The 10541-nt window shown below is 42.6% G+C and overlaps 1 protein-coding gene across 2 annotated transcripts; it reads left to right on the top strand.

The window, feature by feature from the left end:
• Window positions 1-3211: 3211 nt before the first annotated feature.
• LOC137293407 (transmembrane protein 179B-like) lies at window positions 3212-10141 on the top strand. 2 transcript variants are annotated; one of them, XM_067823925.1, is made up of 5 exons: window positions 3212-3372; window positions 4825-4985; window positions 5764-5904; window positions 7900-7975; window positions 8496-10141. In XM_067823925.1, exons 1-5 carry the CDS (start codon window positions 3259-3261, stop codon window positions 8649-8651), a joined length of 648 nt encoding a protein of 215 aa, XP_067680026.1. In that variant the 5' UTR covers window positions 3212-3258; the 3' UTR covers window positions 8652-10141. The 2 variants fall into 2 exon arrangements, with proteins under 2 accessions (XP_067680026.1, XP_067680027.1); XM_067823926.1 differs by lacking the exon at window positions 3212-3372 and adding an exon at window positions 3643-3745.
• Window positions 10142-10541: the final 400 nt, after the last annotated feature.

Genomic DNA, 10541 nt, shown 5'->3' with positions numbered 1-10541 from the left:
GATTCGTCATGACTGAGTGAGTGAGTGAGTGTGGTTTTACGCAGCTCTCAGCAATATTCCAGCAATATCCCGGCAGGGGACACAGAAACGGGCTTCACATATTGTCTCGGGGAAATCGGACCCATGGAAATCGGACCCGGGTCTTCACTTAAAACACTAGGACACCCCACCGCCCCGTAATGATTGTGCATTGCGTGACTATGTAAAGAGTGACATTTAACAGGGTACCAGTTACATATCGGCATATACGCAATAGACAGACAGATAGGCAGGCAAGTAGATAGACAGGTGCTAGAGACCTAAATACTGACTATAATGATACCTGACTTTCTCTTTTTGAGTGAGTAGGTGTGGGTAGTACTGTGTCAGATTAAGGCCCATTCGTAACTACTCGCCTCTTTCCGTGACCTACAAAAACGTTACGTTAAATGAAACCAGTGGCAGAAGTGTCAAGAACCAAGAACCACGGCCACACAATCTCCTGCTGACACTTCAATTTGGACAAACCAGTAGATGAGCCACCGAGATGTGAAACGTGGCCAACTAACGATGTGTGTTTTATTTTTAAAGAGTCAACGTTGAGTTAAAACAAATCACTTACATTAAATGGTATCACAGTGTAAGTAAACTTAGTCTCAGTGTATTTCGTTACACTACACCACTGAGTCTAACAAAACCAAGTAGTAGGTCGCGTCAGGTAACCTTTGAGCAACCAATGACAGTCCAACCAAACGCGAGTAGGTCGCGTCAGGTAACCTTTGAGCAACCAATGACAGTCCAATCAAACGCGAGACGGTTAAATAGATTTAACCAATCAGACAACGGCTACTATTTAGGGATCGGAGGGACTTTCAAAATATTCAGGTTGCCGACACAGATCTCTCCACAAACAAAAGTCACCATATAACACAGTTATTTGACCTGCAGTATATACGATTTGGGGTTTCACTCCACCACTGAGTCTAACAAAATCTAGTAGTAGGTCGCGTCAGGTAACCTTTGAGCAACCAATGACAGTCCAATCAAACGCGAGACGGTTAAATAGATTTAACCAATCAGACAACGGCTACTATTTAGGGATCGGAGAGACTTTCAAAATATTCAGGTTGCCGACACAGATCTCTCCACAAACAAAAGTCACCATATAACACAGTTATTTGACCTGCAGTATATACGATTTGGGGTTTCACTCCACCACTGAGTCTAACAAAATCTAGTAGTAGGTCGCGTCAGGTAACCTTTGAGCAACCAATGACAGTCCAATCAAACGCGAGTAGGTCGCGTCAGGTAACCTTTGAGCAACCAATGACCGTCCAATCAAATGCGAGACGGTTAAATAGATTTAACCATTCAGACAACGGCTACTATTTAGGGATCGGAGGGACTTTCAAAATATTCAGGTCACTGACACAGATCCCTCCACAAACACAAATCAGCACAGTTAGTTGACCTGCAGTATATACGCTTTGGGGTTTCTGCTGGCATAGTTACCATTAGCTAATATTTCAGCAAGATAACATCCTTGAATATTGTCAAAAACACCATTTTCAGCGACTGTTTACTCGCCGTTGTCATGGCTGTACGTACGCCTTGTGCATCACCCGGAAGCGATCGTACGCTAAATACTAGTAGCGTTCGGAATCGTTCGGGTACCAACCTTTTCGAGATAAAAACTTCAGAAAGGGTGTGTGAATGTGCACTTTCGCGATTTGGTAAACTGTGTTCTGATTGGTCAATCTCAAAGGTTACCGGACGCGACCTCCCATAAGGTTTTGTTAGACTCAGTGGTTGAGTATAACGAAAAGTACTGATGATAAGTTCACTTAGACTGATGGTATCATCACCTGTGCTAAGACATAATAAGTTTCACTCAGTTATATTTCTCCGTCACAGAATACGGGCTTACGTAAACGCAGAAATCGCATATGAAACTACACTTAAGTAACTCATTGAATACCATTTGTTGCTGTTTGCAAACGCACCTTGAGGCAGGTATTGGTACCGATATTGGTGTTGCACTTAATTACGTGTTCCTAACAACATTTTGAAATATAAATTGATTTAGACAAAACTTCATATAAAACGTGAAAATGCCCCGTCAGTTTCAATCGATTAAGCCTATCATGTGAAAACCAGAGGTACGTTACGGAAGGATAAATACTGACCCACATACCTTTAGCTGTTTGTTGATTATCGATCAGCACTTCATGACATATAGTTGTTCATATATTGCATTACAACCCAAAGCTTCCGGTAGGTGAATTTTCTGCTCGATTGTTCTGTTGTCTAATAACAAACCTCGAACCACCTTCCTGGACTAACGTCTAGCCTACTCCACAGAAAAACAGTTGAATTATCTAAAAAAAGATAATAATAATAATAAGAAATGGATGTCAGACATTTTGTTTATTTTGCAAAGCTGAAAGTACTTCGAATTTAACAACACGTATGGATCTTTCTATCGGCGAGGGGAGACGAACAGGCTTTGGTCAATCATATGTTTCGTCACTACGAGTCTGATCTTGAAGATTTGATATCTGGATGTAGCGCATCAACTCCTTATTGTAGTAAGCTTCAAACCTATGTTCATACTTCTCAGTGTCAGGCTTGCGCTTCTGCACAATGTGGCCCCAGAATATACTAGGGTTTTTCTCCCCGCCGTATGTATCCAGTTTATTCTTAAAGCGCAGGAACCTATAGACTAGACACATGTTTTAGACTTCGCAAGCTATAGATATGGTACATTGATACATTACAGATTCTGTGTGAAACACTACCGTTCTACAGTGTTTTCTCAACTGTCACACTCTTTACTCGGTTGTTGTCATATGTGGATTTTCCTATAAAAAGACGTCTTTGAGTTGTGTACCTTCGACATCCCAGTGGGCACGGTTCGGATCAATAATTCACCTTGGTTCGTAGCTTTGCCGGTTTCAGGTGTTTCGTCCTTCACTCTATCACCTCGACATGCCAATCAGATATCATAGTACTGAGAACCTGTTAATTCTCATCTTGGGGCCTTTTCATGTAGTGAATCTCAACTGATGGCATTTACAAACGCATGAGAATATTGACATTGCAGAGGATTAGATGGAAGACGAACCGATAATAATACCTTAGCGCGTCGAAGAGCACAAGCGCTCTAGGGCAGGGAAACCAGTATAAGATATCACGTCGCATTTAAATGTCAAGGTCTCCACAAGGGAGGTAATTCTGGTCAACACTCCTGGCGGCAACACGGAATTGTGGCTCTGCAATATGCCTGTTAATATCAACATATCACCCCTTCCGATCCTTATTTTTAGGACCGTGCTCTATACTGTGAGCGTAATATGTAGCCTTATAATATTTTCAGCACTAGCAGTAAGCATGGTAAGTGTTTCACTATGTCTGTTCATTTTCTTGGCATGTAGACCATGCTTTTGAAACCACATTATGAATATGATATTAGTTATGAGACAGCTTTCACTAACATGAACCCATGATATATGGGTGGTGTGTAGTAAGCAGACAGCGGCTTATAGATGGCCATATACGGATCCATACGGGGGTGCGCATGCACGTCCCCTTTTATCCAGCAATTTTGTTATATGACCACAGAAACTGGTGAGAATGAAGTGCGCATCCCCTCTTTCTCAACAGTGTTCACACCCACATCTCAAAAAGTTACCATTAATCAGCAATGTCTGGTCAAGGGAGGTTACTCTGCTCAACGACCAGTTCTTGCGACAGAACCGATGTGGAGGTAGGCGGGTCAAAATTTTGTGCACTAGGCGTGTCAGCAATTTTGTATAATTGTCGACGATGAATTATGAACGAACGGCCCCAAAGAACTTGCTTGGTGCTCAACACTATACTCAGGAGCGTATAACTACAATTATAACGAAAAAAGCTTAAACATGATTGTTGAAAATGTTGATAAATTGGGTAAGCCCTCAAGTCTATCTAAATATAATATTTTGCAGTATCGGGCTTTCGCGAAAAAAGTGACTTGCGACACGCCTGATTCTTCGGTTCCTGTCGTGTATTCCACATGCCATAATGGTCGGGATGGCTGAGTTGCCTCACCAATAGAAGTCATGTTTACCGTGTGTCATAGGTCAAGCAGGGGTTCCCTTACATTCCAAACAGTGCGATCAATGGGAAATGGTCAAACACATCAGACCCCACTGAGTCTAATGTCCAAATTACCCGTGAAGATTCAGGTTAGAATTTGTCTTCAGCAACCCGTCTGTCTAACAGGTGATCTGGTGAGACTTACAGACTTGGCAAGTACGTGTCATCCTATACCATCTCTATTGATGCTTATGTTTTCAACCACTGGATTGTCTTGTACAGACTCAATCATTTACTGCTTGACAAATATTAGATGTTAGATGAGCCACGACCTGACAAATGACCCCAATCTGTATATATGGAACGCCCTCCAGAACATTACATTTGATATAAGAGGCAAACGGTTTGTCGTCTACATGTTGAAAAGTTCAATTTCCCCGTGGGAATCATGTTTTGATTGTTATATCAAATTACTGGACACGTGTTAAACAGAAGCGCCGCTGAGTTCGGTCAGCCATGTATTGCACAGGGTTAATCCCCGATCTACCTTATGTACCTGTAGCAGCCACTGTATTCGTCTACATTACCTGCCCCGCCTACTTGTCACAAATGCGTGTACTGCACAGGGTCATCTAATATGTGTCCAGCAGTACAGAGTGCATGTCATTGCTGAGTGCGACTGATCGGCTAACGAAAAAATTGACACTATTTATTGACACTATAATATGTTATAGTGTGTAATATTGTTGTTTTTCCTCTGTGTTGCAGACTAAACACGACAACAAATGTTTGCTGTACTCGATAGAAAACATGTCGCGGGGTTCCAAATTGTCCTGTAACTACAGCATCGTCATCGCTGTAATGTTCTGCCTGTTGTATCCCATCACAGTCATCATCGCCACCTTCATCAGTATCAGAAAGGAGGGGATGTAAGCTAGTGGTACAAGGCTGTTGGTAGATGTAGCTTTTCATTGTGTTCATTCATCTCGATTGCTTGCTGTATTACGAAATCACTTTTGTGGTGCATACCCATTTGTTATAAGGGCAGTTGGGTGGCCAGATGGTTAAAGCGTTCACCCATCTCTCCCAAGACCTGGGTTCGATTCCACACATTGGTACAATGTATGAAATCCATTTCGGGTGTCCGCCGCCGAGATATTGCTGGAATACTACCAAAAGCGGTGTAAAAGTCAACTCACTCTCTTTGGTGATGACAACCAGCAATGTGTATGTCGAGTAAAATTTCATAGGAAATTTACATCAAATTTTCAAATATACAGAGATTTGATATTCTTCATTAAAAACAAAATGTTATGCCTGTTTAAAAAAACAGGAAACAATCAAAAGATAAATTTTATGGCAGACAATTTCAATGTTTTCAACAGCTTGAAACATACAATTTTCTTTCAAGCATTTTCTTGGACTTAATTGAACTGCAAACAGACAGGCTGTGTGGTATCCGGAGTGAGTCACTAGATCATGGAAACTGCTCTGAGAGGTGATTTGATGTGCTACCAGTTTATGGAAAGATTCCACTGCAAATTATATTCCCACGGTTACAGAGGAAAGGAATAACCCTTAATAGGTTCTCTGAATACCCTTTTCTCTATTTCCAAACTGGATGGACAAACCTATCTTGGTGCCCCAAGCGCATGGTATTTGTAGCATCTTGCTAACTGTACATATTCAGTCAATGTATGTTTCCAGGGCACAGTTTGCAGGGTTCCCCTCCCTGCTACAAGTCATCACAGATGGTGTTGCATTTTTCCTGGTCCTTGGGTCTGCCTGCTCCATTACTATTGGCCTAAAGAACCTTTGCTACAGCATCCTTGGCGACTCAGATGAGCTGTGAGTGCATCCTTTATTTTCTTTCCACTGCCAATTATGGGATGTTCCTTTGTGCCCTTGTCACTGGACGGACTGGCTATACCATCCTATCCTGCCTCTCCAGTGAAAAAACCATCAAAACCATCACGACCTGCCTCTCCAATGACTGACTATATCACCGTGACCTGCCTCTCCAATGGCTGACTATATCATCACGACCTGCCTCTCCAATGACTGACTATATCACCGTGACCTGCCTCTCCAATGACTGACTATATAATCACGACCTGCCTCTCCAATGACTGACTATATCATCACGACCTGCCTATCCAATGACTGACTATATCACCGTGACCTGCCTCTCCAATGACTGACTATATCATCACGACCTGCCTCTCCAATGACTGACTATATCATCCTGACCTGCCTCTCCAATGACTGACTATATCATCGCTTGCTGCCTCTCCAATGACTGACTATATCATCGCTTGCTGCCTCTCCAATGACTGACTATATAATCACGACCTGCCTCTCCAATGACTGACTATATCATCACGACCTGCCTATCCAATGACTGACTATATCACCGTGACCTGCCTCTCCAATGACTGACTATATCATCACGACCTGCCTCTCCAATGACTGACTATATCATCCTGACCTGCCTCTCCAATGACTGACTATATCATCGCTTGCTGCCTCTCCAATGACTGACTATATCATCGCTTGCTGCCTCTCCAATGACTGACTATATCATCGCTTGCTGCCTCTCCAATGACTGACTACATCATCGTGACCTTCCTCTCCAATGACTGACTATATCCTCGTGACCTTCCTCTCCAATGACTGACTATATCATCACTGCCTGCCTCTCCAATGACTGACTATATCACCCTGACCTGCCTCTCCAATGACTGACTATCATCTTGACCTGCCTCTCCAGTGACTGACTATATCATCACGACCTGCCTCTCCAATGACTGACTATATCACCGTGACCTGCCTCTCCAATGACTGACTATATCATCACGACCTGCCTCTCCAATGACTGACTATATCATCTTGACCTGCCTCTCCAATGACTGACTATATCATCGCGTGCTGCATCTCCAATGACTGACTATATCATCCTGACCTGTCTCTCCAATGACTGACTATATCACCGTGACCTGCCTCTCCAATGACTGACTATATCATCGCGTGCTGCATCTCCAGTGGCTGACTATACCACCGTGACCTGCCTTTCCTTTGAATGCCTATACTATCATGTCCTGCCTCTCAAGTGACTGACTACTACCACCGTGAGTGCTTCTCCAGTAACTGACTATACCATTGTGTGCTGCATCTCCAGTGATTGACTACACCATGGTGTCCTGCCTCTCCAGTGACTGACTGTACCATCGTGTGTTGCGTCTCCAGTGACTGACTATAGGACTTTAACATCGTGTCCTGCCTCTCCAGTGACTGACTGTACCATCGTGTGTTGCGTCTCCAGTGACTGACTATAGGACTTTAACATCGTGTCCTGCCTCTCCAGTGACTGACTGTACCATCGTGTGTTGCGTCTCCAGTGACTGACTATAGGACTTTAACATCGTGTCCTGCCTCTCCAGTGACTGACTGTACCATCGTGTGTTGCGTCTCCAGTGACTGACTATAGGACTTTAACATCGTATCCTGCCGTTCCAGTGACTGACTGTACCATCGTGTGTTGCGTCTCCAGTGACTGACTATAGGACTTTAACATCGTATCCTGCCGTTCCAGTGACTGACTGTACCATCGTGTCCAGGTTTTTAGTCATATGTTTTTAATGCATGAATCAACAGATATGTTGTTTCTCTTTGCAGTTACCCACAGGTATATTTAGCATAGATTCAAAATCACCCTGGTTGTATTAATTTGTTTATTACTTCTTATCATCCATGTACACGAGGCAGGTCAGCATTATGTCGTTTGTATATGAACATGTGAGTTAAATACTACTTAGTAAACAAAACTCAGTGTCTCCTCCACAGGTGTTCCACTGCGTCAATCATAACAGATGAGATATCAGAAGATAAAGATTTCTACCAGAATCTATCAACAACAGAGGTACCTCAAAAACACTTCAAAATCAGTGCATTTACATGCAAGTAATAGTGAGTAAGTGTGTTTTGTTTTAGGCTGTACTCAGCGATATTCCAGTTTTATGGCGGCCCAGTATATCATTTACATAGAATATACCTAAATGCAGCATTAAAGAACCAACATTTCTGACATCGAAGTAGAAGATATGGTTTCTCGTTCATGTACAACGGGAAATTTCCAGTGGCTGTCCTGTCAACTTGTGTTGTACATAGAAATCGACAGAATCCCGGTCTGGTTCCTGGGGACTGCTGCCCCTGCGCTTAAGTTCTGACTGCATTAGCGCAGGCGCATCAGACTCCGGAAACCAGGCTGACAGAATCCCTTGCTGTGTGAAGTGGTAATATTCACTTTGAAAACAGCTATTTACAATACAAGATGATGGACAAAACAAAATTAATATTGGCATTGTATCAGGAAAGTTCAAATTAAACGATGTGATTATTTAAGTGAAATGCATAATCCTTTCCTCTTTCGACTGACCAAGAGAGGAGCGTGGACAGCGGTCATCGCATGGTTGCTCCAGCTGATTGGAGGGCTGCTGATGCTGTGGAGGAATGGTCGCCTGTGCTGTCGTTCGGAAACACCATCGTCACTAGTGGCCATCCACTCGCCTTCCCAACAAGATCCTGACCGATTCTAGGTGACCGCTTGGACAAAATGTGTTTGATGGCAGCCCATGTGTGGCCTCTAGCAGTATCAAGCACCCCATGAATGGGACATCCATTACTCATGGAAGCATTAGAAATGCTGGTCGCACATCGAGCAGTTCTGGGGTCCAAATCTCCAATTTGGTTTACATTTGAAGCTTTTTGTCTACTCTATTTCTCCCCGTACATAAATCGTGGCTGAATCTTTTAGAACAGAGTAAATATTATTGACACAAATAACGTCCCCTGTTATCCAGCATTTGCTGTACAGTAAAAGCTGTTTAAACTGGCACTCATCGGGACTGAAGAAATATTCCAGTGGAGACAACTTACCGGATTGTAGAGCTGATGATAAATGGTCAAGTCATGGGCAAGACTGACATTTTATGCTGCTGTTGGTAACTTGCCAGATTGGACCGATGCCGGTTTTGACAGCTTCCACTGTATATTTGACACCATTACCTAGCTCTGGGGGGATTTCCATGGTTTTATTAATCAACCAAAATTAAATGGGGAGTAAACAACCCATGGCCTTCTTCCTCAGCATATGTGGTTAGGATACTACATTAATAAAGTGGCAGTATGGTAGCCTAGTGGTTAAAGGGTTCGCTTGTCAGGCAGATGACTACGGTTCGATTCCATCATGGGTACAATGTGTGAAGCTCATTTCTGGTGTCTCTGGCCCTGTTATTTGTTAGATATTACTAACAGCCGTGTAAAACTAAACTGGCCCACCCACATTGATAATGATAAAACAGTTATTGTGATTTTGAACAGGTGCATCCACCATCTCTAAAGAAAAGTACCCGAAGCCACACTGAGTACAGAGAGAAAGAGGAATCAGGATAATTGCTTATTCCGATATTGTAGTTTTTCACCGTTTCGACTTCGTTTTCACGTGCGGAAAGGGCACTAGTCAGAATTAAGGTTTCTTTCTAATGGTTTCACACCTTGTCAGTGTTTAATATATCCGGTCATGCAGTGAGTTGTGGTTATGTAAGTAAACATATAGAACGTAAACATTTGGAAACTGGATTTTAAAGACGACTATTAAAAACACCTTCTGATGGGAACTGACGCAGAAAAGCAGACACAAGGTTATATGTTTCCGTGACACCCGTGTGAACCACATCTCTGGTCAGTAATGTGTTCGTGTTTGTTTCTGTGTTACTTTCATTTCCCCGGTATTGTGAGAAACAAGTTTGCCTGCGCATACATCTGAGTTCCGATCCACACAACGTTTGTAGCCCTAAGACATTCGTAAGCCTATGATAAACTACATTACGACAGGTCGGTACGTTACGAACGCTTTGTGGAGTGAGATCCTGGTCCGTTTGGTGTGCCGTGTGTACGTATGAATAATGATTCAGAGGCGTAACATCACCCAGTCAATATTGTTTTGATCCATCTCATTGCCAACTACTTTTATTGATTTATGTTAAAGCTTGTTCGTGACCACGCTTATTAAAGGTCTTTTTTCTTATTTGTTTAGTCTTGAGTTTGTGTACCTCGGTGCTGTCATGGACGTATTTTCTTCCATGAGTTTATCTCGTATATCCATATGGACAAATATTATCACATGTGAATCGTAACCTGCCAGAGTATACTAGACTCCATTCTGTCATCAAAACGTCCTGCAGAATTTCGCCACACGGTTGTTTCGTCTCCATCTGTTTGTTTGATTACTTTGTTTTGGGTACCAAGCGATGTTTTAACGATTATCCATATATGCCGGTGATAGGTAAGTAAAATCTTCAAATCATCCTCAAAATCATTAGCTGGAATGACCGGATCCTTAGATGCATTTTTTTTAAAAGTCTGAATGCAAAGACTTTATTTTCACCCGAGTTTCAATTAATTTAGAAGCAGGCCATGTAGAAAGC

This window comes from Haliotis asinina, chromosome 8, assembly GCF_037392515.1.
Source record: "Haliotis asinina isolate JCU_RB_2024 chromosome 8, JCU_Hal_asi_v2, whole genome shotgun sequence".
Classification (NCBI taxonomy): domain Eukaryota; kingdom Metazoa; phylum Mollusca; class Gastropoda; order Lepetellida; family Haliotidae; genus Haliotis; species Haliotis asinina.
Note: the sequence above shows the minus strand (reverse complement) of the source record. Positions and strands in the feature narration are given on the sequence as shown.